This window comes from Elephas maximus, chromosome 1, assembly GCF_024166365.1.
Source record: "Elephas maximus indicus isolate mEleMax1 chromosome 1, mEleMax1 primary haplotype, whole genome shotgun sequence".
Lineage (NCBI taxonomy): Eukaryota > Metazoa > Chordata > Mammalia > Proboscidea > Elephantidae > Elephas > Elephas maximus.
This window is the reverse complement of record NC_064819.1, coordinates 164361084-164386277: the sequence shown is the minus strand read 5'-3', so window position 1 is coordinate 164386277 and position 25194 is coordinate 164361084. Positions and strand designations below refer to the sequence as shown.

The 25194-nt window shown below is 37.3% G+C and overlaps 3 protein-coding genes across 11 annotated transcripts in view; 2 read left to right on the top strand and 1 right to left on the bottom strand.

Moving 5' to 3' along the window:
• CCNC (cyclin C) overlaps nucleotides 1-6658 on the top strand; it is a 32546-nt gene extending 25888 nt beyond the window's left edge. Inside the window, exons 11-12 of one of the 2 annotated variants that reach the window (XM_049898052.1) lie at nucleotides 687-805; nucleotides 3951-6658. In XM_049898052.1, the coding sequence (XP_049754009.1) occupies nucleotides 687-805; nucleotides 3951-4005 (174 nt within the window). In that variant the 3' untranslated portion in view covers nucleotides 4006-6658. The other variant, XM_049898059.1, reaches the window with a different exon arrangement.
• TSTD3 (thiosulfate sulfurtransferase like domain containing 3) lies at nucleotides 1241-18233 on the bottom strand. Of its 5 annotated transcripts, none has more exons than XR_007518899.1 (5): nucleotides 18148-18233; nucleotides 14771-14944; nucleotides 14511-14670; nucleotides 13853-14038; nucleotides 1241-1305 (listed from the first exon to the last, which is right to left on the bottom strand). XR_007518899.1 is itself a non-coding variant. In XM_049898090.1 (5 exons), the coding sequence occupies exons 1-4, from the start codon at nucleotides 18218-18220 to the stop codon at nucleotides 14157-14159; spliced, it is 471 nt and encodes a 156-aa protein (XP_049754047.1). In that variant the 5' UTR covers nucleotides 18221-18233; the 3' UTR covers nucleotides 13951-14038; nucleotides 14137-14156. The 5 variants fall into 5 exon arrangements, 2 of the variants coding, with proteins under 2 accessions (XP_049754029.1, XP_049754047.1); XR_007518897.1 differs by lacking the exon at nucleotides 1241-1305 and adding an exon at nucleotides 9729-9995 and having other exon boundaries at nucleotides 12645-14038; XR_007518898.1 differs by lacking the exon at nucleotides 1241-1305 and adding an exon at nucleotides 10485-12755.
• A 5968-nt stretch (nucleotides 18234-24201) lies between these two features.
• The window catches only part of USP45 (ubiquitin specific peptidase 45), a 76254-nt gene continuing 75261 nt past the window's right edge, over nucleotides 24202-25194 (top strand). For 2 of the 4 annotated variants that reach the window (XM_049897932.1, XM_049897940.1), the window contains exon 1: nucleotides 24314-24525. The gene's annotated coding sequence lies outside the window, so the exon portion shown is untranslated. Of the gene's footprint in view, nucleotides 24266-24312; nucleotides 24526-25194 lie in introns of those variants that run through there. The other 2 variants (XM_049897912.1, XM_049897906.1) reach the window with 2 other exon arrangements.

The following is a 25194-nucleotide window of genomic DNA, read 5'->3' as shown; positions in this document are numbered from 1 at the left end:
AACTAAATACTACTGTGAACTTCTGTAACACAACCTATCCCCTAGCTAAGTGGTTTTTGTCCCTTTTTTTCTACCTTCTTTGATGAAATTTTAATAACATTAGAACAAATCTAAGGTTAGCTCTATTCAGGTAGAGAAAAAAGGGATAATTTGGAAACTGGATATGACGATTTGTAGCTGCCAGTTCTTGAGCACTTCGTGTGTACAGTAGCTAACAAAATAATGTCTTGTGTGCATTCCCTCCCATTAAATTGCTTCAAGCATTTGGAATTAGAGAAGTGTACTCTATAGTGGCATATTCCTTCGTGAATACAAGCTCTATTCCTAGTACCTTACTAGTTTCCTTGGTATTCTGTAATATGGTCAAAGTGGTTTCTGAGATTGAGGAATTTTGTTTTGGTTTATAAGTCAGTAGATAAAAGAAAACCAGCTACAGAGATGGATAAGGATGGACAGGGCACATACGTTAAAAACTGAGAGGCTGTGAGGAAGAGCCTAAATAGCAGTGTGGTAGGAAATACGACTTTCAAATGTACCAGGATTGTGTAGTCTAACCTGAGTACTGGTAAAGACAAAGGCTCCATCTTTTCACTGTTTTCCGAGGAATTCCTAGTAGGTGATGTGTGTTCATATACCAAATGTTGATTGTTACTGCTACTAAAACCTTTTCAAATACTTTTGTCTAGATTTTGGAAATAATCAGGGTTATTTTAAAGCTATATGAGCAGTGGAAGAATTTTGACGAGAGAAAAGAGATGGCAACTATCCTTAGTAAGATGCCTAAACCAAAACCACCTCCAAACAGGTACTGTGTTGACTTTAATTATTGATTTCATTTAATTATGCATTTCACACTACATTAACATATTTTCTAGATTATGTTGTGCTATATCTTTTTCTTAAAATTTCTTCTAAACTTCTTGATTCATAGTAGTTTTTTTAATTTGTGGCTTGATAGATTGAGAATACCTCATTAAAAATATACAGATATGATCATCTATTTAGTAAATTTTCCTAATGGAATGGCAGGTGTATTACAGGTATCCCTCAACATATAGCTATATAATGTATAGAAACTTAAACAACAGAATTAGGCAAGTTTATTTGATATTCAGGGATAAAGAATTACGTCAGTTTGACTCTCACTCCTGGCTATCATTACCCTGTTTTTATAAATTTCAGTAGCAGTTTTAAAAAATGTAGATGACTGACCTGATCTGGAATGATGTGATATCTGTTAAAAAGAGCCAGGAACTTAATACAAACATTTTCACGAAGTAACGAGTTGCAAAGGCCAACGAACCCCTGCAGAGTTAAAGAATTAGAATGCTTATTTTTCAGTGGATACTGTGAAAATAGAGGCAGCATCAGCTGTTCACATTGCTATGAAGATGATAATTCTATAACTGAAAAAGCTCATTGGAGAAGAATGGTTTTACAGGCAGGAAAAAAAATACTAAATCCTAAGGAAAACCAGGGTGCAAAACTATGGTGTATAATGTATACACCATGTGTCCCACATCCACGAACAATATAAATATAATGGATCAAGATCTGACTTTGATTTCAACTAATATTAGAAGTTAACTGTTGGTTCTCATTTTAGCAAATAGTAAGAAATTTTCCAATGAGGAAAAATTCCACAGTAAGTTCTTAGAAGAATGCAGTGAATGATTTCAAGGGGGTTCCTTTCATAGGGAGCCCTGGTTGCATAATGGTTACAGCACTGGGCTGCTAACCAAAAGGTTAGTGGTTTGAACCCACCAACCACTCCATGGGAGAAAGATACGGCAGTCTACTATAAAGATTTACAGCCTTGGAAACCCTGTGGGGCAGTTCTACCCTATCCTGTAGAGTTGCTATGAGTTGGAATTGACTCAATGGCAGTGGGTTTGGTGGGTTTTCTTTCCATAGACAAGAAGTGAAAAAAGTTAAATATTTTGATTGCCAAGCGATGGTAAAGATTTCTTGGGATATGGCTGAAAATGATATGGGATATAATTTATAGTAGTGCATGAACGGGTATTGAGAAAAACCATTAAGACTTGGCTTAATAAAAAGGTGAAGATTTGGAAAATAGAATTAGAAAAAGCTAAATGGAATCGTCATAAATTTAGAAACATTTTCAGTATGTGAGTCTTAAGGTCCTTTGAGAAAGAAATCTGTTTTCTCCATCAACTTTTCTACTACCCGATTCACGAACTTCTTTTACCAGAGTTTGCTTACTTGCTATAACTTGATCTTATCCTCCTTTAGAGTACATTTCATAATCTTCATCCATACATTGCATACATAGCTTCAAACATTATCATTGATCATTGTAACGTTTATTACTATAGCTTCAATTTTAGAGTCCAGGTAAATTCAGGTTATGTAAAAACCCAGTGATGTTGAGTCGATTCCGACTCATAGCGACCCTATAGGACAGAGTAGAACTGCCCCGTAGAGTTTCCAAGGAGCGCCTGGTGGATTTGAACTGCCGACCCTTTGGTTAGCAGCCGTAGCACTAACCACTGCGTCACCAGGGTTTCCTCAGGTTATACAGTGATGATTAAATATAATATAGTTTATTTTAGTGGCCAAATTTATTTGGATATAATTTAAATGACTTTAATTCAAAATGTTTTGGATCATTAAAATGTTAGGCATTGGCTAGAATTTTAGTTATATTCTACTGCATTTTATAGAAGAATACATGATGTATTTGTAAATATCAAGTATCTGTATTTATAAAGATCTCCTAAGTATCTCTCACAAATGTCAAGGATCTGCTACATTTCCCTGAAAATGTAGCTGCCTTGATCTTGCTTATACTAAATGCCATTTGGGGGGCATATTATAGGAATATGTAACCCATTAAAAAAAAAAAAAAACCCATTACATACGGAAAAATGATAGGAAGGTTAAAAAAAAAAAGGTACATTTATGCAAATATAATCATGGACTACTGGCTTGAATATCTAAAACTATCGGTCCTGCTTTCTCCCAAATTGTTCTGCAAATCCAGAAGCATGTTGCAGTTCTTGAAAAAGACGTTAATATTCTCAAATTCATGGGGCCTAGTTATTAAAGCTGTCAGTAAAGGCCTTTACCTAAGAAAAAAATACAACCTTGGAGGGCAAAAAGTTCGAGCTACAGAAGTAAAGAAATGCTGCCCATCTTAATCATTTATCTAGAAAAGCAATCACATTATATAACATTAAGATAGATTTGTACATTGTTACTGATAAAATTAATGGTACAGTTTTGAAAAAATTAATAATTAACTTATACAAGGAGCTGTTTAAGGCAGTCGTTCAAACAGCTACCTTTGGATGAATTTTTTACAGAAATTCCCTGAGTGATTCTCCACTAGTGCCAGGGCCTGAAGCTGCAAGATGATGGTGGACAGGATAAGGCAATAATCCTATTGCCACAGTTACTGGTATTTTCAGTTTCAGTTATTTTTATCTTAAATATTCAGTATTTACCAGGAAATTACCATATTTTTTTCTGACTTATAAAGTTTTGTTGTATTTATGTCATTTTATTATGCCCCTGGACAGCAGTTTTTTTGGAAGAACACTTTTTGATTTTCATAATTAGTCAATAGGAAAACGATTTTACATGTAGGATTTAATTTTATAGGAAATTTCTTTAGAAGAAGCTCTAATCTCTATGTTGAGTGATACCTGTAATGGCAACAAAATCCCATCCCCTAATTTTTTGAGTGCACGTGGACAACTTGAGAATGCTTTTATATATGAAGGCACAAAGTTACATAAAAATAAAAACATAAAACCAAATAGTAGTCTTCTGGATTTTAATTTTTCCACCTCTGTCTTGCAATCAGGAATCTCTTTGTGAGTTGTGCCACAGAATAACTAACTTTAAAACTAGTAGGTTTATCAGGCTGATGAATACTGAATCTTTTAATTGGTATAAACTCTCTTTCTTCTCCACTTTAACAGTGAAGGAGAGCAGGGTCCAAATGGAAGTCAGAACTCTAGCTACAGCCAATCTTAAAACATTCCGAAGAAATCCGTAGCGGACCACTTGGAAATAAACCATTGGACAGATTTCAGTAATGTCTTCAATGGAACACAAAAGAAAATGAATAGCTTGTTTCTGTCAAGCACATTGGGAAGTGATTTTATTTTTGCAAAATAATTTTTTCCTCACCTGATTTGATTCTAGTAAATAATTGATTAAAATTTCTTGATTATAAAAATTCGGAAAGGTTCTAAGGGACCTACAGACAGACATACATAGACATTTCATGATTTATAGCTTTTTGATTAGTATAATGTTTTTTTAATTTGGATTTGTTTTTATTAAGTCAGGAAACATGAAGCATAATTTGTTTAAAAATCTCTGGTCATTGAAGGACCAAAAAAAGGACATAAAAAGTCAAACATAAGAGGGCTTTTTTTCCCTTCTTAAGTTAAACTTTAAAGCTATATTTAAGAAATCAAATCTTACAAAATCCTGGAAGATTTTGGTAATGATGTTGATAATGTCAGGGAAATTAATCAAGTACCTATTGATTTAAAAGTATATTTTATTCAGTAGTTTTGGTATCTTACCAGGGAAGATACTAGCCCAGCCTAGCAGAAAAGTGCAATATGTATAGCATACTTTGACATTTTAAAAGTTATATTAATTCTGTAACCATTTTGAAATGCTGGGCAAACTTTAAAAAAGTTCCTACATGAAGTTATTTGCAATTGATTCATAGTTAATCAGGCATTTTTAAAAGTTAATTGGATAAAACACCATAATATGGTTGAAATTTGGTAAAATTTTAATGTTAATTTTTACTCTACTGTGAAAAATTTTTTTATAAGATATACACACCCTAGTTTATTTTTGTGTTTTAGTGTGGATTTACAAATTTACTACAGGTATCCTGAGCCAGGAACACAATCAGGTTTCATACCAGTTTGATACTGGCTATTATTATTAATTCTGATGTGAGTGTAGGAATTCAGGCTAAATGTTATGTCAGTGGGACTGTGCTGTCTGTGGAACTTAATAAATTTTAATCATTTTCTTCAGACTTGAAGGAGAGTGATAAATAAGATTTGGAGTCACAGGATGTTGATGTACAATTTAGGGATTAAATTTTTATATAAATCAGTTGTGAAAAAAATGGATCATTAACTGTTGACTTCCTAGTATAAAACTACAAGAATAAAAGTAAGTTCTCCAGCCCTGTTGACTAGTGTCTTGAATTATCTTTTTGGATCTGCCTTATGTTGCTTTTTGAGAGTCTTTCCTTTACATAAGTATTAAATTAAAGCTTCACTATTTTGTCAGGGAGCCTGGTGGCACAAGTGGTTAAGCACTCAGCTGCTAACCAGAAGTTCAGCAGTTCGAACCCACCAGCTGTTCCACAGGAGAATAATGTGGCAGTCTGCTTCCGTAAAGATTGCAGCCTTGGAAACCCTATGGGGCAGTTCTGCTTTGTCCTATGGGGTCTCTGTGAGTTGGAAAATCAGTGGGGGAGGTTATGGCAGGATAAGAAATAAGAAAAAAAAAATCAACTCTCCTCAGGTCTGAAGGAATTAAGGTTGGACTTGAGTTGGAAGGGCAGAGTGATTATATACCACAATCATTGGCTTAATGATAATTTTTCCTTTCAGCTTATCTATATTCTTTTAAATTTTTTATTTTTAAAATTAGTACATATGCCTGGTAGTTTCCTTTCCAACTTCTTATTGTGGAAAATTTTAAATGTATACAGGAGTAGATAAAATAGTGCAGCAAACCTCTACGTACCCTATCGGTCACCTTCAACAGTTAACAGTTCATAATTCACGGCCAATCTCTTCATCTAACCCCCTACCAACTTACCCTACTTGCGTATTATTTTAAAGCAAATCCTAGACATCATATCATTTCATCCACAAATATTGCAGTATGTTGCCCTGAAAAAAATAATGGCTCTTAAGATTATGAAAGCTTTATTGTACCTAAAAAAGAATTAGTAATAATGTTTTTATTTCAGATAGTGTTCAAATTTTCAGTAATTTCGTAAATATCATAAAAATTTTTAAATGGTTTAAGTCAGGGTCTAAATAAGGGCCACAGATTACAATTCTTTGATACATCATTTAAATCTTTTTAATTCATGGATTTTTTTCTTCCATCTCATTTTTAAAATCCCCTTTGCAATTTATTTTGGAAGAAATTGATTTGCTTGTCTAATAGGCGTTTCCTCCCATCTGGACTTCGCTGATTGCATCCTTGAGGTGTCATCTAACATGTTCATTTCTCTGTATTTTCTGTAAATTGGTAATTGACTCTAGAGGCATGATCAGATTTTGGTTTTTTTTTTTTTTTTTTTGGGCAGACTACTGTATTAAATGGTGGTGTAGTCTTTCATGAGGAGGCATATAATGTCTGGTTGTCTCATTCTGTGATTTAGCAGCCGTTGATGATATATATTGTTTTTAAAAATCAAATATTACCATAAGGCTGCACTATCCAGCATGATAGCCGCTAGCTACATGAGGCTATTAAACACTTGAAATGTGGACAGTCTGAATTGAGATGTGCTGTATTGTAAAAATACACATTGGATTTCAAATACTTAGTACAAAACAAAAGAATGTAAAATATCTCAATAATTTGTTTATATTGATTATATGTTTTAAATGATAATATTTTGGATACATGGGATTAAATAAAACATTATTAAAATTAATTTCACCTGATTTTGTTTGTTTTTACTTTCTTAAATGTAAAAATACTTAAAATCGCTTATGTGGCTTGCAATATAATTCTATTGGACAGTGCCGCTATAAGGCATCATAAGGAAAACAAAAGACTTCTGCTCCATTCTCCACATCTCTCATTCCTGTGCCCCGAGGCAATCACTTTGAACTTACCATTTCTCTGTTGTTTATTTCAGTATTTCTAAGCAACAAGCTTATAAATACAGCATTTATTGAGCACTTACATTCCAAGTATGTTCTCAGCTCTCTATAGTTATGAAGTCAATCCTCAGAATAATCTGTTTAGAAATGAGGAAACTTGGGAATGGAAAGAACTTACCCAAGTCATGAGTCAGGTAAGTGACAGAGCTAGAATTCTCGTCATTAAAACCTAGGCATCTGGGCTCCAGGGCCTATGCTCTTCAGTACTTTACCATATTACCTCCTTTGCTTATGCTCCCATTTCTTCTTTATCTTTTTTTATTATTATAAGTATTATCAACTTTATATTATGGAAGATGAAGATTTTGCTTTCTCAAATAACTCACTCTATCCTACACCCAACCCAGTCCTACACTGGAATGTCTACTCTCTTTATTCTGTCAATTTAGTTGTATAATTTTTGTTACATTTGTATTTGATATTTACATACTAAATATAAGCTAATGTATTCTACAGTATACTATGATTATATTTCTTACAGAATATTTTGGTTTTTTTGGAAGTAGTAATTGCCTTGGTTATAAGTTGCTGTTCACTTTGTATCTTTTATTTTTCCCCAGAATCACTGTCATTATTCACTTATTACTCATTTATTCCCCCAAGTCACTCATTTTCAGAGAGACATTTTTTCTGGAGTCCTTCATCCTCTGGCTTGGATCAGCTGCTCTCTAGTCCAAACAGCACAGTTGTCGTCATAGAATTGATCATACTGGAACTTCCTTTGCTTTCGCTAGTGTTGGTATCCAAAATATGGGGAATCCACATCTTTTTGGTTTGTCTGCTTATTTATGCCGTTATTTTGATGGAGCACATCCTCTAGTAGCTTCTTGAGAAAAAGTAGGTTGGAGGTAAATTTTTTTGAGATTGGCATATCATGAAAATTCTGCTGTCACTCTTGAGCGATAGTTGACTAAATATAGAATTTATATTACTCCATTGTATTCTGATTTTCACTCTTGCTATTGAAAAATCCAATGCCATTTTGATTCTCAGTTCTTTGTATAAGATCTTTAATTTTTAAACTTGAAGCTTTTAAGTTCTTTTTATTCATAGTGTTCTGTCCTTTCACTCTGATGTATTTTGCTATTGGGCCTTTTTCATTCTCTGTGCTGGGTACTTGACCTTTTCAATTTGAAAACATATCCTTCCATTCTGGAATTTTATCTTACATAATTTTTGGATACTTTCCTTTCTTCCATTTTCTCTGTTGTCTCCTTTTGGAACTCTTCTTTACTGAATGTTGAATTTACTGATTTAATCCTCCACTTTATTTCTGTCCTATCTTCTTATCTTATGAGTTTCTGAGAGAATTTTCTCAGTTTTTTCTTGCAACCCTTCTGTTGAATTATTTCTGCTATTACATTTCCAATTTCCAATAGTCCTTATCTCTACAAGTTCCTTTTTCTTGTTTGATAGTGTAACGTGTTTTCCTTATTCTAAGGACATTAATATTAGATTTTTTTCTTTGTTTTTAAGTTTTCTTTGCTCTCTGTATTAACACTTTTTTCTTGAAGTTCTTTGATTTGGTCACAGTCTTCCAAGTTACAATCTTGCCTTAATTGTCTCAGGATCCTTCATATTTGAGAGGCACAGAGGAAGCTAATTGAAAGGCCTTTGTGCATGGGTGGGTAGGACTTTTCAACTGGAGGGCTTCATTGTAGGGTAAGGAAGCAACCAGGCTTTTTCATTAGCTATCCTTCCCACCTTCAATAATTTTCTAAAGATTTTTCATTGGGGTGGTCAGTTTCTCCATAGAGGAATGTTCTGGGTTCCTTTCTAGAGTTATATGAGCTGGGCTGTCAGAGCTCGTAGTGAGGGCAGGGGACTCAGTATTCAGAGTTTCACTTAATCTTCCTGTTTTCAGTAAGGGGTCTCACTGCCATTCCTGTCCCCGATGTCTTAACTGGAAGTTTCATCTTTTTTTATCCATTAATGTTAAATTAATGCAAACAGTAACCCAAAATATCAACTGCTTTTAGACAGATACCATATAGCGGTGATTCATATAATAAAAAACAATAATGGCAGCAGCATTGTATTAAATATTTGATATATATCATCCAATTTGATCTTCACAACAGTACTGTGAGGTAGGACCTATTATCCCCACTTTGGTACAGATATTCTACATCTGTAATACCTTATTAAAATTTCTCTCCTTTTTCCTTTCTTATCCTTACTCCTGGAGAAACCTATACCTCTTAAAAGTGGTGGTAACAAAATTACATTTTTCCATTAATAAATTGCTGTCCTTTTATACACTGAGTAGTAGTTTTTACTCTGACGGGAGAAGCATTCAATTTTTCATTTGTCTTTAATAATATTTCTCAAAGATTAGCTGCTGATCCTACCGTTATCCAGTATTTCTGTGGCATATGCATGATAGCAAAAGGGTGTATTATCAGAGAATCCAAGAGACCTCACTGAGATCACAAGGCAGGTAAGAAAGATGATGTGAATGAAGGAAACCTGAGATTTTTTGAGTAATTCAGGACTTGAGGTTGTCTTGTTGCCACTTTTTCTAGGACGTTTTCTTTCTATTGCGTTATGAAAAGGATGTAGAGTACATATAGTATTTAAAAATTTAATCTGGCTTTTTTCATACATTTCTAAAACTTTACCCTTGTATTATCAAAGTAAAGGTAATATTCTCCCTTGATTGAAATAAAGCAGCCACTTGGTAAATGATGTATTAATGATGTGCTATATTTTTACCTTTTAAATGAGGCATCTGATAACACAGACCTTAGTAGTAGTTTTTGTGTTTGTGTGGTAAAATATACACACCAAAACATTACCAATTCAACAAGTTCTGAAATTAAGTGACATTGATTACATTTTTCATATTATGCAGCCATTGCTGCTATGTTTTTCTGAATCATTCCACCACTGTTAAACTCAATGCCCCTAAGCAAAAACTCCCCTGCCCCCTCCTTCTGGTAACCACTAATAATCTTTATTTTCTCTATATCTGCTTATCTCATATACATGAGACCATACAGTATTTATCCTTTTGTTCCTGACAGCATAATGTTTTCTAGGTTCATCCATGTTGTGGCATGCATCAAGACTTCTCTATAAAAAAAAAATAAAAAAAGTAATATTCCACTGTGTGTATATACCACATTTTGTTTATCCATTTATCTGTTAAAGAACATTTAGGTTGTTTCCTCTGGCTGTTGTGAAAAGTGTTACACTGAATGTTGGTGTACAGGTTTCTGTTTGCATTCCAGTAATGATTTCACCAAGAGTTTTATTGAACAAGTCAGTGTTGTTTCAGACATACAGGAAATCTGTGACTGTCAAATTTTTATTTCAGAATAACTTAAAATTAGTTGGACCTAGTATAGAAAATAAATTATTCCAACTAGTTCATTAATCCATTACTTGTTCAAAAAAGATATAAGTATAATTATAATTAGGTAAATAGAATGCATAAGTTTTTTCTTAAAAAAAAGTATAAGGAATCCGAAGTATAATTATAGAATATTTAAGTGTATCCAAGTGGAGATAATAGTTCCTATCTCATAAGTATAAAAGGCAAAAAAAAAACAAGTACTTGTTTACCCACCAAGCATATTAAATGTTGACAATATTGTTAAAACCTCCTTCCCCCAAAAGAAACCACCATCCTGAATTTGGTGTTTATTATTCTCATGATTTATTTAAACTATGTATGTACATATGCCTAAATAATAAATGGTACTTTTTAAAAAAATACTGTGTTTTTGGTGACAGTTTACACAGCAAATTAGGTTCTCATTTAACAATTTCTATACATACTGTTCAGTGACGTTGGTTACATTTTTCACGATATATCAGCATTCTCATTTCCATTCTGATTTTTCTTTGTCCCTTAATCTAGCTTCCCTGTCTCCCCTTACCTTCTCATGTTAGGCCTAAGGTAAATGTAAATGTTTACCGTCTGGTTTCATTTAGATGCTTATTTAGAGAAGCACAGTACTCACGGGTGATATTATTTGTTTTATGGGGTACTATGGATTGAATTGTGTCTTCCAAAAATGTGTCAACTTGGCTAAGCCATGATTCCCAGTATTGTGTGGTTGTCCTTCCATTTGTGATCTGATGTGTTGTAAATGCTAACCTCTATGATGTTAATGGGGCAGGACACAATCTACAGGATTAGGCTGTATCTTGAGTCAATCTCTTTTGAGATATAAAAGAGAGAAGTGAGGAGAGGGACCTCATTACCACCAAGCAAGAAGAGCCGGGAGTGAGTGAAGCTCGTATTTTGGACTCTGAGTCCCTGCACTGAGAAGCTGCTAGACCAGGGAAAGATTGATGACAAGGACCTTCACCCAGCGCCGAGAGAGAAGGCATTCCCCTGGAGCTGACACCCTGAATTCCAACTTCTAGCCTCCTATACTGTGAGATAATAAATTTCTGTTTGTTAAATGCCACTTGTGGCATTTCTGTTACAGTAGCACCAGATAACTAAGACATGGGCCAATCTGTCTTTCGGCTGCAAGTGGAGCTCTGGGAGTGGCTTGAGTTCCAAGTTTAAAGGGTATCCCAGGGCAGTAATCTCTGGTTCATCCAGTTTCTACTGGTCCAGTAAGTCTGGCCTTATTATAAATGGTATTATTTTTCATGTTTTAACAATGTACTGTTCAGGGTATATTTCTTGCAATCTGTATTTTTTTCTCAACATTGTGAGATTTGTTCATGTTAATAATACATGTTCCTCTTGTTTTTTCATTTTCATTAACCCTTTCAAGTGTGTCTAATCTGCTGTTAATCCTGCCAACCTTTTAGTTTCAGTTAGGGCCGTGAGTATATGTTAATGGAGGAGGAACAACTCGGAAAAGGAGGGTGAGAAGAGCTGCACAATTAGAACATAATCATTGTCACTGAATTGTAGAATTTGTTGAATTGGTGTATGTTCTGCTGTATGTATTCTCAACAACAAAAATATATACAAAAAAATGCTACATTTTTAAATGGTTGAAAAATAAAAATAATTTTTGGTGATAATAAATTCACACCTAAGTGGCCATAAGTAAAGTTTTATTGGAATGCTGCCATACTCATTTATTTACATATGGTCTATGGCTGGTTTAGGAAACCCTGGTGGCGTAGTGGTTAAGCGCGACAGCTGCTAACCAAGAGGTCGGCAGTTCAAATCCTCCAGGCGCTCCTTGGAAACTCTATGGGGGCAGTTCTAGTCTATCCTACAGGGTTGCGATGAGTCTGAATTGACTCGATGGCAGTGGGTTTGTTTTTTTTTCTGTTTTGTTTGGTATGGCTGCTTTTACACTAAAATAGCAGAAACGAGTAGTTGCAGCAGGGACCTTATGGCCTGCAAGCCTATATTTATTGTTGGCAAACCCTGTTCTAGCTATATAATGCTATCTTTCTCCAGAGAGGATTTACTTATGGTAGGCCCTTAAGGTATCAAGATCACCAGTAATCCACTCAGGGATTTAGTTGATTGAAAGCTGGACTTAAGTTTTTATACCCCGTCGCCACTGAGTCGATTCCAACTCATAGCAACCCTATAGGACAGAGTAGAACTGCCCCATAGAGTTTCCAAGGAGTGCCTGGTGGATTTGAACTGCTGACCTTTTGGTTAGCAGCTGTAGCATTTAACCAGTACACCACCAGGGTTTCCAAGTTTTTATAAGGGTTGATCAATTTCTAGTTCACCCCTACTCCTAGGGTGCAGCCTATCAGGAGTTCTACCTGAAGACCTGATACATTTACCTGGGCTCTTCTTTGATGGGCCCAGTACTTTGATGGGCTCATCCTTTACACTTCGTTCTCCCTGAGACAGCGGCCCTTCCAGTCCTCACTGCCATAGTAATTCTTTGATACCTTTAAACAGATTTTAAATATATCGTGTGTATGTGTCAGAAGTTCAAAGTGATCACATCCCTACCCCAGATTTCCCAATGGCTTTCTACCTGATTTAGGACAAACCAAGTCCTTACAGTTATTTGCTAGGCCTTACATGATAATAAACAACTACATGAATAAGACTAGGTCTGAAGAGACACAGACTGAAGAAAGCACAAGTTAATTTTGCCACCAGGGCACTAGCACACTAACACATACAGGACTTAAAATCTCAAAGGAATATACTGATGCTAAAAAATCGAAAACCAAACTCGTTGCCATCAAGTCGATTCCAGTTCAGCAACCCTATAGGACAGAGTAGAATTGCCCCATAGGGCTTCCAAGGAGCAGCTGGTGGAATCGAACTGCCGACCTTTTGGTTAGCAGCCCAATGCTAAAAGTACTGTGCCATAAGGGCTCTGATGCTAGTGGGAATAATTTGTATTTAAAGGTTTTTTTTTTTATTGCAGTACAATTACAGAAAATGCACAGATTTTAAGTGTTCAATGAGTTTTGACAAACATATTCTTATGTACCAATATCTCAGTCATTACATAGAACATTTCCATCACCCCAGAAAGTTCTCTCCTTGCCTTTTCCAGTTTATCTCCCTCCACAGAAGCACTTTTACCTTATATCCCCATAGATTACATTAAATTTTTTAAATTGCAAATTGTATCACTGCCCTGCTGGTAACAATGCTGCCATAATCTTATACACTGTTAATGTATTTTCATTGTTCAAATTTCACCTACTTCTCTGGATCCCAGATTCTTGATTTTTTTTACGGTCAATGCTTGTTAATCTACTGGTCTAACTTACGGCCTCTGTGATGAATGGAAGCTATACTAACAAAAATGGTTACACATTATGATTAGTTAAAACAAGTAACCTGGTCTTCGGGAATATTATTGAACTATACTAAACTACTTAAAAATGAATTCCTAGAATCCCAGCTCTTATATTTCCATGGCAAGTCACACTATCACAATCCTCAATCGCCTTTGAAGTAGGCAGGCGGAAGTGGTATTTTCAATGTACAGATGAGGAAAAGATTCAACCAGTAATTGACTTACACAAAATTCCCAGCCATGAACTGGTGATGCCAGGTCTAGATTTCTATTCTCTTCTTCATTCCACAATATTAGGCTGCATGTACACAAGGAAAGAGCAACATGTATTCGAAAATTCAACTTCCTTGTTTGTTCTCTGAAAATTCATAGCTTGCCCATTCCTTCCATCCTCCAGCATAGTGTTGTGCACTGAAAACATACATGAAATAGTGCTGTGAACATTTTCTTCTGGTTTTTAACACAAGATTGGTAGGAAGGTTAAAAATAAATAAGCAATGGTTACTCACCATACTACTTATACGTCTATTTAATAGATTGTGTTGCTTTTGAGTAAGATCAAAAGATGGAGACTCTTAGTCTCATTATCCTGCCTTTCACCAAAAAAAAAAAAAAAACCATTGTTGTCAGTCGATGCTGACTCATAGCAACCCCAAAGGATAAAGTAGAACTGCCCCATAGGGTTTCCAAGGCTATAATCTTTACAGAAGCAGACTGCCACATCTTCCTCTTGTAGAATGGCTAGTGGGTTTGAACCACCAACCCTTCAGTTAGCAGCCAAGGCCCAACCACTACACCACCAGTAACTATAAGAAACTCTTAAATGGACCAATAAAAATGTAGTACATATGAAACAATCCATTTTTATGCTTCATCTACACACCTGTTAAAGCCCAAAGATATTGCTGTGTCCAAAGCCTTTTTGCTTCTCACTCCAGCTAAACAGGAGAACACTAGATTGTCAGATTGAGATGGCTTTACTTCATTGTATTTGTCTTTGAAGTCTCTTGGGTTCATCTGTAGAGCCTGACCTACCTCGTCCACTGAAAGAAAATGTTACGAATTTCCTTTTAATTTTAGACACATTAAATAATTTAATATCTATCCATATTAATGTATGAGCTTAAGACATATGTCACTTACATGGTATATTGATGGACCCAGGGATTTTTCCATACTCAAGAATTTCCCATGTTTCTCTCACATCAATTAACATAATGCTTTTGGAATTCAGCAGGTTTTTAAGTTCCTTATAAGTGACATCTTTAGAAGCAGCAGTACAAAAATTGTGGCAGCTTCCCTTTATTGACTTCAAACCTGGAAAGAATAAAACAATGGAAGATGAGCCCCTCAGGTTGGAAGGCATTCCAGATACAACGGGAAGAGCTATCTCCCCAAAGTAGAGTCAACCTTAATGATGTGCATAGAGTAAAGCTTTTGGGACCTTCATTTGATGTGGCATGACTCAAAATGAGAACAGCTGCAAACAGCCATTAATAATGAGAATGTGGAATGTTCAAAGTATGAATCCAGGAAAATTGGAAGTGAACAAAAATGAAATGGAACACAAAGATTGATATCCATCCTAGGCATCAGTAAGCTGAAATGGACTGGTATTGGTCATTTTGAATCAGATAATCATATGGTCTACTATGCTGGGAATGACAAATTGAAAAGGAATGGCATCACATTCATTGTCAAAAAGAACACTTGAAGATCTATCCTCAAATAACAGCACTGTCAGTGATAGGATAATATTCATACACCTACAGAGAAGACCAGTTAATACAAGCATTATTCAAATTTACGCAGCAACCGCTAATGCCAAAGAAGAAGAAATTGAAGATTTTTACTAACATACCATCAAGACGCATAGATAATTACTGGTGATAGGAATGTAAAAGTTGGAAACAAAGAAGAAGAATCAGTAGTTGGAAGATACAGCCTTGGTGATAGAAGCACCGGAGTTACGTGACGGGATTTTGCAGGACCAATGACTTTCTCATTGCAAATACCTTTTTTCAACAATATAAATGGCAACTACACACGTGGACCTCATAGGAATCTAATCGACTACATCTGTGGAAAGAGATGATGGAGAAGCTCAATATCATCAGTCACAACAAGGCCAGGGGCCTTGAGATTTATGAGAAATGATGTGTGGTTTTCTTAGGGGACTTTCGAGAGTAATACAAGTTATACATCATTTCCACCTTTTGAGCCTAACCCTTGAATAAGCTGCAATTTACACTGATAAATTTAATGTCACATGGGTAATCCCCACAGCCTACATTACAGGACAAAGTCCAAGCTCTGAGGTTCTATATGGCCCTTCAACCCACCTTACCAACATAATTTACCAAAACTTCCTCCTCCTTCCCATTCCTTTTCCACTCCATCACCCGATTTCCCAGCTACATCAAAGTTCAAGTGTGTTCTACATACATTTTTATAGTGGAAAGAGTCACTTCTTAGAGTCAGATAAACCTAAATTCAGATCCTAACTTGCCCACATGTTAGGTTGTGACCTTAGGCAAATCACTTAAACTTCTCTGGGCCTTAATTTCTTGTTTGTAAAATGGGGATAATATTAATTAACCTCTTAGTGCTGTTGTGAGGCTTAAGCAGTGTATAATAAATTGCAATTAATATCTATTTCCACCTGTCCTTCATGATTTTTACACATTGTTCCATCTGAAGGGAATATCTTTTCCCCTTATTTCTACCTGGCACACTCTTCTTCCTCCTTTAAGACCCAGTTAAGTGTCACCTGTTACCTCCCCTTTTTTATTCAACAATTTCACTTCTAGGTACCTATAAACCAAAAAAAACCAAACCAGTTGCCACAGAGTCGATTTCGACTCAGCGACCCTATAGGTACCTATAGAGTTGCTATACGTCAGAATCAACTCAACAGCAGTTTTTTTCCTAGTAATATACTTGTGCAGATGTACACAGCAACATGATAATTATTGAAGAATTGTTTATAATAGTGAAAACTTGGAAACCAAAATGTCCATCAATAGAGGTTTAGTTAAATGAACTGTGGTATAGCCATACTACGGAATATACGCAGCAGTTAAAAGAGCTCTATTGCTGCCCCGGAATGCTGCTGAAAACCTAAGTGAGAAAAAAATTGCCGAACAGATTACTATGTATATACACACATCCATGCATATACATACACACATTTATATATATAGTATTTTTATATATGCATTTATGTATATCCATAGAAAAGTGCTTAGAAAGATGTGCTCCAAACCATATCTGGGGAGGAGAGTTTCATGGGGAGATTTATACTTTATTTTTTTTAATGAGAAATCTAAAAAAAAAAAAACACCCACTGCCCTTAAGTCTATTCCGACTCATAGTGACCCTGTAGGACACAGTAGAACTGCCCCATAGGGTTTCCAAGGCTGGTAAATCTTTGGGGAATCAGACTGCCACATCCTTCTCCCGCGGAGCGGCTGACCTTTCAGTTAGCAGCCTAACGCTTAACAACTGCGCCACCTGGGTTCTTTATATAAGGTAATCATGTATTACTAGTATACTTTTTAAAAAAATTTTAAAAGGCACCTTTCCTTTAAACTGCTCCAACTCGGGTTGAATTCATTGATCTTTCCATTGCAGTCTTGCCCGACTGCGTGGTGTGGTGATTGTTTACATGTGTTTGTCTCCCTGAGAAATGGTGAACTCCTGAGCCACAAAGGACGTCCCCAGCAGGAGGCCTGGCAGATAAGATGCTTAATAAATGATTGTCGAATACGTGTAAAACGAAACAAAGAATTTGCATAGAAGAACACATCTTAAACTACAGAGGAGGTACCAACAATTAAAATGCAATAAGCCAGGGAAGATGGTTGTTATATTCCGGCCCCCTGTAGCTTCACAAACAAAAGGTGATGCTGAAGGCGAGGAAAACCTGGTGGCCTAGTAGTTAAGCGCTACAGCTGCTAACCGAAAGGTCGGTAGCTGGAGAGGCAGCATGTAAAGCAAAGGGACTGGAGGCCAGAAGCTCTGAGTTTAGACCTAACACCTCCACTAACCACCTTCCCGTTTCTGGCTTCTGTTTCCTCATCTGTAAAATTAGGGGTGGTATTTTATAGCTCTAACATGTTATGATTCAGAAGGCTGTTTAATCAAGCGAAGAGCACTGCCGTCTAGCGAGACACGTGGAATTCACAGGGCTGGAGTCGCCACTAGTCTCTCCGGGCAGGGTCTGGCCAGCTTGCTCGCTCCTCTGAACTCAGAGTTGACCTTCATTGCTAATCAAGCACGAACTCACGGGAGCAATGTCTGCCCCTCTCCCTGCGTCCCCAGAGCAGCCCCAGGCCCCAGAAGCCCGGCATCTGAGGGAACAAGAACTCCAAACGGGTGCTACACCCCCCAGGTATAAAGAGTAATGAGACTGACATTCAACTGGAAATCTAAAAAAGCAAGCCCCCCGACCAATGCCACCCTTTCCGTGGGGCCCGAGGTTAGGCGCTCTCGGTTTCCCCAAGGACCGCCGAGCTCACCCAAGAGCGCAGCCTCGGCGAACGGGAAGATAGCCTTGCGTACGCTCCAGAGCAGCAGCCCCGGCTGCACCATTGTCGGCTCGCGCCCGCTGTGCTCTGAACACTTCCTCTTCCTCCAGCCTCCCGGCGTGCCGCGTCGAGCTCTCGAGCGCCCTCCAGTTAAGCGCCGGTCAGGTCAGGTAGTGCCATAAAGCGCAATCATGACCTGAACATTCCTTGTCTTAAAACTTAAAATGGTTTAGAAGGAAACCAAGGGTTACGCTTGCATTTTATTATTATTATTACTTTTTTTTGATACAAGTCTAAAAGTGGAAAATAGAAAACATACTAGAGTTAATATTTACCGATTTAAAGTAAATATTTTTTCCCAACCTTACTTTGTAACAAGATTTTCATGTATTGGATTTGTTTAAAAGTAGTTTAAACTACATGGGCTCTTTTCTAGGAATTGCTCTTAATCCCAAGAGCTGATTCAGTTGGTGTAAAATAATCTCATGCAAGCATCCCCACGACTTGATAATAAATTAGAAGATAGCTTTGTCAGGGTTAGGTCCAACTATTTTATAAAGGGTGTTAGTTCCTATTGCTACTGTAACAAATTCTTACAAATTTACTGGTTTAAAAACAAATTTATCATCTATTGGTCTGTAGGTCAGCAGTTTCATTAGACTGAAATCAAGGAGCTAGCAAGGCTATATTCCTTCTGAAAGCTCGAAGGGAGAATCTCTTGACTTTGTCCTGCTTGGTGGCTTGAGATTCTCTTATAGGGACCCATGTGATTACATTGGGGCCACCCAGATAATCCAGTATCATTTCCTCATTTTAAAATTCTTAGCTTATTCACATCTGCAAAGTCTTTTTTTCCATGTAAGATAACATATTCACAGGTTCTGGAGATTAAGACATGAATATCTTGGAGGGGTCATTATCTAGCCTATCACACAAAGTTTCTAATTATTTTCAAATTATTCTCAATTTGGTTCCCAAACATAATTAAAGCTATATTTGCCTATGTTGATTCAAATATTAATTTTAAATGGCATTATTAAAGTATATTTCCAAGGAATAATTTAGTAAAGCTGGTACTTTTAAATTACTCAAATTATTCCATTTTAATAATTTAATAATTAATAAAACCACTTCAGATTTCCATATTAATGACGTCATTTACAATTATTTTTTTTCCAAATGGTCTGAAGTTTAGCCAAAGTCTCTGTGTAATTTGTTTTGTGAATTAACTTTAAGCTAAAATGTCAAATGGATGGTAATACTGTGTAGATTCATGTACTCTTCCTGGCCTCTCCCAATCTATTCTGAATATGCATCATAAGCCACAGGGAGTTTGAATACAAGATATGAAAACAATGTTCTTGGGCTCAATGAATCACATTTAATCTGATTTATGCTTTTGCAAGGAGCATGTATTCTTTTTTTTTTGCAAAGAGCATGTATTCTTTTTTCAATGTCCATGATTAATTACTTGAGAAATATTTTTCTGTAGGATTTTTTTAAAAAGATGAATATCGTCCTCCTGTATCTAGCACAGTGACAAATTCGGTTTATTTAAGAGTCCTTAGAGCAAAAAACATGTCATCAAAACAAAGGCTTGATATTACTCATATGGTTCAAGTGTCCGAGTTCTTTCTGGGAGAGTCAGCTGGGTAAAGTGAGATGAATGGGGGAGAAATAGTCTAACTCTTCTGGGAAAGATCCAGTAGTGCTGAGTTGATTAAAAAAAAAAAAAAAAGAACCATTAATTCTCAAATAGTGCATTTTATTTTTTCATCATAAGTCATGTCCAAGTCAAAGCATGCTGGAAAAGAGGGGATTCTTAAGAAAGTTAGGATTTTCCCCATTTGTTTTCTCCTAAATGCACTTCAAGCCCCATATATTAGACAAACAAAATAAAGAATTGGGAAATATATGGCCTTTTATGCCACCTTTTTCCTCAATATCTATGAAGAGTTAAAATGTGCATTTGTTGAATAAGAAATTCCATTGTCAATAATTTACTGAAAACATTTGCACAAGTAGACAATGATAAATGTCCATTAACAGGGAACTGGTTTAAAAGAAAATATGGAATCTTAAACAACTATTCAAAAGAATGAGGCTGATGTGGAAATACGTCCAAGATATACTGTCAAGTAAAAAACACAAGTTGCAGAAAAAAAAGTAGAGTATAATCTAATTTGACTGCGTTCTCTTTTAACAAAGGGTAAAACCAAACCTTTTCACTTTCAGCAAGCAAGCTTGTGTCATCTGCATATCGCAGGTTGTTAATGAGTCTTCCTCCAATCCTGATGCCCCGTTCTTCTTCGTATAGTCCAGCTTCTCGGAGTATTTGCTTAGCATACAGATTGAATATGTATGGTGAAAGAATACAATGCTGACGCACACTTCTCCTGACTTTAAACGGTGCAGTATCCCTTTGCTCATTAACAGCCTGCATTATGCAGATGACACAGCCTTGCTTGCTGAAAGTGAAGAGGACTTGAAGCACTTACTGACGAAGATCAAAAACCACAGCCTTCAGCATGGATTACACCTCAACATAAAAAAAAACAAAAATCCTCACAACTGGACCAATAAGCAACATCATGATAAACGGAGAAAAGATTGAAGTTGTCAAGGATTTCCTTTTACTTGGATCCACAATTAACACCTGTGGAAGCAGCAGTCAAGAAATCAAAAGACGCATTGCATTGGGCAAATCGGCTGCAAAAGACCGCTTTATAGTGTTGAAAAACAAAGATGTCACCTTGAGGACTGAGGTAAGCCTGACCCAAGGCATGGTATTTTCAATTGCCTCATATGCATGCGAAAGCTGGACAACGAATAAGGAAAACTGAAGAAAAACTGACACCTTTGAATTACGGTGTTGGCGAAGAGTATTGAATATACCATGGACTCCCGAAGGAATGAACAAATCTGTCTTGGAAGAAGTACAATTTGAATGCTCCTTAGAAGCATGGGTGGCAAGACCACGTCTCATATACTTTGGACATGTTGTCAGAAGGACATCATGCTTGGCAGAGTAGAGCAAAAAAGAGGAAGACCCTCAACGAGATGGATTGACACAGTGGCTGCAACAATGGACTCAAGCATATTAACAGTTGTGAGGATGCCACAGGACAGGGCAGTGTTTTCATTCTGTTGTGCATAGGGTGACTATGAGTCGGAACTGACTCAACAGCACCTAACAACAACAAAACAAAACCCATTGCCGCAGAGTCGATTCTGACTCTTAGCAATCCTACAGGGTGGAGTAGAACTGCCCCATATGGTTTCCCAGGAACGCCTGGTAGATTCTAACTACTGACCTTTTAACCACTACACCACCAGGGGTTCCTAACAAAGGGTAGTCATATAAAAATATAGTACAAATGCAAGTTTTATGTACAAAGACAATTCCTGAGTGTATATTAAAAAATATATACCTGATAGAAAATTTAAAAGGTATATTTATAGCCTATAGCTTTTTTTTTTAAAGTATTCCATACATTTTCAGACAGAAAAATGATGGTAAAAGTAAGGTGTTTAATATCGTCTGAAAAGTATCCTGAAAAATGGTTAGCTGATCTTAAATGAATTTGTGTTTTTATTTCATGTTTTATCATAATGTCTTTGTAATAGCACTAAAAATGTAATTACTGGGTACCATTTAAAAGTGATGTCCTTGCTGGTAATAGGGGACCCAGGGTTGAGAAGGGAGAGTGTTGAAGTGTGGTGGGGTTGTTAATCAATGTCATAAAACAATGTGTGTACTGTTTGATGAGAAACTTGTTTGTTCTGTAAACCTTCATCTCAAGTTCAATAAAAAAATAACAAATAAAGTGACGCCCTTCCCTTAAAAAAAAAAAAATCTATCAAATAGTAAATTTTACTTTCAATTAAAGAAAAAGGTAAATAATTTAAATAACATCAAAAATAAAAACTTAGTGTTAGATTATTTTCCGTAATTCATGCCAAGTTTTGAAATGGAAATTGCAGTCTCTGGAGATTTTGGTCATGCTGAGAGTGTATAGGGTTGCTATGAGTCGGAATCGACTTGAAGGTTTGGTTTTGGTTTTGGTAAGAGTGTATCTGCTGAAAATCTACATAGCTTTGGAGTTTTGTCACTTCCAAGAAACATTTAACTGTTGTATGGAATCGAAGGCACTGGGATGGTAGTTTGGGAAACCCTGGTGGCGTAGTGGTTAAGTGCTACAGCTGCTAACCAAGAGGTTGGCAGTTGGAATCTGCCAGGTGCTCCTTGGAAACTCTATGGGGCAGTTCTACTCTGTCCTATAGGTTCGCTATGAGTCGGAATTGACTCGATGGTAGTGGGTTTGGTTTTTTGGATTTTTGGGGGGTATGGTAGTTTGCAATAATTCCTATATTTCTTTTTATGAGGAAAAGAAGCTATTTTCTAATTCAGTATTTTTTGTTTTTTACTGTAAACTGAAATCCAATATATTAAACATTAAAAAATTTCTTTCAATGAAATATAATTTAGTATGCAAATTATTTAGATTTGCTCAAGTTTGTGTGTCTTTTTTCTCTATATTCTGCTTCAAATCCACTATTAAAATAACTGAAAACTTTTGATTTATGAAATAGACAATTTCGACTTCAAAATTATACTTCGACACCACCTCTTCTCATTTTTCCCTAGGAAAAAAAATCCCCCACCCCCCCGCCCCCGCAATCCAAAAGATGATTATGTACTTTCACACTAGCAGAGAGACTAGTGGCATATTTGTATTCAACCGTATTTGTTGGGAAAGCCTGGTGGGTAGTGGTTAAGAGCTACTGCTGCTAACTTAAAGGTCAGCAGTTCAAATCCACCAGGACCTCCTTGGAAACTATATGCGGGCAGTTCTACTCTGTCCTATAGGGTAGTTATGAGTAGGAATCGACTCAGTGGCAATGGATTTTATATTTGCTGACCCTCAAGGAGGCAGATTAACACAATGGCTCCAACAGTGGGCTTAAGCGTAACAACAACTGTGGGGATGAGGCAGGGCTGGACAATGTTTTGTTCTGTTGTACATGGGCTCCACTATGGGTCAAAACCAACTCAACTACCTAGCAACAACAACATATTTGTTGAATGGTCTCTATAAATACGATATAAACAAATGGTAACCTCTTTTGCCGGGTTTCCGCATGAAAATAATTTTGGGAGACTGTTTCATAAGAAATGAAGGAGAATCTTAAGGTCATTAGAATTTTTGGTCTTAATTCTGAGTTTTTGACTTCTAATCCAACATCCAAGGCTCTTTCCATAAAGCCACATCTTGGCTGCAGTCCCTGGGAGGTGCAAATAGTTAACGCTCTCTCGCTACTTACTGCTAACTAAAAAGTTGGTGGTTCCTTTCCACCCAGAGGTGCCAAGGAAGAAACTTCTGCTTTGGAAAAATCAGCCATTGAAAACTCCGTGGAGCGGTTTACCCTGGCACACATGGGTCACCATGAGTTGGAATTAACTCCACAGCGACTGGTTTGTATGGTTTTTTGTTCCTTGACTGGAGAGTTGTGAAAAATTGGGATACTTCTGCAACCTATCCATAACCAGTGCAGATGTCTGCAACGTTTATCATTCTCACGAAACATTTTCAAGCCAGCTTCTTTAGTTAATATACGCAACGTGTAGATCACTATTAGATCATCGGAATTTAATGTGTCATTTACTAATTAAGAATCGAGAACGATGGGTAAAACAACTATCCCCCCCAAAAGCAAGATGATATATGACGAATGTCAAATGTGACTTTAGAGTGTGACGGAAGGAAATCGGAGGCTTTCCGGACAGGCGTCCAGCAACAAGTGGGACTTGAGACGTTCTCCAAGAAGACTCGAGCTGCGTACTCCAGTTCAGTATACCGAACCAATTCGGAGTTAATCTCCACCGTTCTAAGACTGGTTGCGGCCTTAACCGCTAGGCAGAGCTAGAAAAGGTGGGCGCATCGCCAGGCTCCGTCCCCGCCCCGGGCGAGCTGCCACCGGAGGAACGGCCCCGAACCCGCCCCGACGTAGGCGCAGGCACACGAGGCCCCGCCTCTGCCGGCCCGCGAGGCGGCTGCGCAGGCGCAGTCTTTTCGGATTGTAGCTGCGGCGGCCCGGGTCGGGCGGGGTGAGTTGGCTCCGGCGCTGCGTTCGCCGCAGTTTCTTGGTCTAGGCTTGCGCGACCCTGGTCTCTGCGCGTGGTGTGGGCGGGGCTGTGAGAGAAGCCACATACTCCCCCTTGCCTTCCCGATCTTTGGGGGCGCGAGGCGTCACCGACGGCCGTGTGAGCGTTGCCGGCCGGCTCAGCGTTCTGGCGGCGGCGGCGGCGTGAGGAGCCGCCGAGGAGGGGCCCGAGCCTCCGCCTCGCGGTGACCTAGGAGCGCAGCGGTCAGACACCCTTCCGCCAGCGTTCTCTCCTTACGCCGCATTGTTTTCTTAAAGTTGGGGTGTTTTGTTTCGTAACTGGGGAAGCATGTGTAACTACGGTTTTCTGACGGCCTCTTGTAGTGTTAGGAGACGGGAGTCAGTCCGGACCTCTGCAAGTTACTTAACCTCTTTGTGCCTCAGTTTTTTCAACTGTAAAGTGGGGTGAATAATAGTAACCTATCTTATTAGGGGGATCCTTGGGTGGTGCAGAGTGTTAACACGCTCGGCTGCTAACTGAAAGGTTAGAGGTTCAAGTCCAACCAGAAGCGCCTCGGAACAAAAGTCTGGTGATCTACTTCCGAAAACATCAGCCATTGAAAATCCTACTCTGGCATAAATAGGGTCACTCTAAGTTGAAATTGACACTGTTAACTGGTATCTCAAGGTGGTTGTGAGAATTGAGTGGGTTAATAATCTGTGATGTGCTTTAGAAACGTGCGTGATACACAGCAAAATTAGGTGCTGTTAATCTTTTTGAACCTGGTATCTAAAAGGAAAGTTGCTGTGCACGTCCTCAACTCTAAGAAATATCTGCTTCCGCCCTTACATGAAAATTACTGCTGAAAAGTAGGAAAAAAAAGTTTTTTTTTTTTTTTTTTAGAATAAGGGCTTTAGTTTACATAGCCTATT

What these genes read in the sequence shown, in the direction of transcription:
- TSTD3 (XM_049898072.1), bottom strand. Translation starts at nt 18,220, where the DNA reads ATGGTGCAGCCGGGGCTGCTGCTCTGGAGCGTACGCAAGGCTATCTTC. An exon ending in TGGGTCCATCAATATACCAT is followed by an intron (nt 14,671 to 14,770) that starts GTAAGTGACATA and finishes ATTTTCTTTCAG; the next exon opens with TGGACGAGGTAGGTCAGGCT. An exon ending in ATATCTTTGGGCTTTAACAG is followed by an intron (nt 14,039 to 14,510) that starts GTGTGTAGATGA and finishes GTATGTTTTCAG; the next exon opens with TGCACAACACTATGCTGGAG.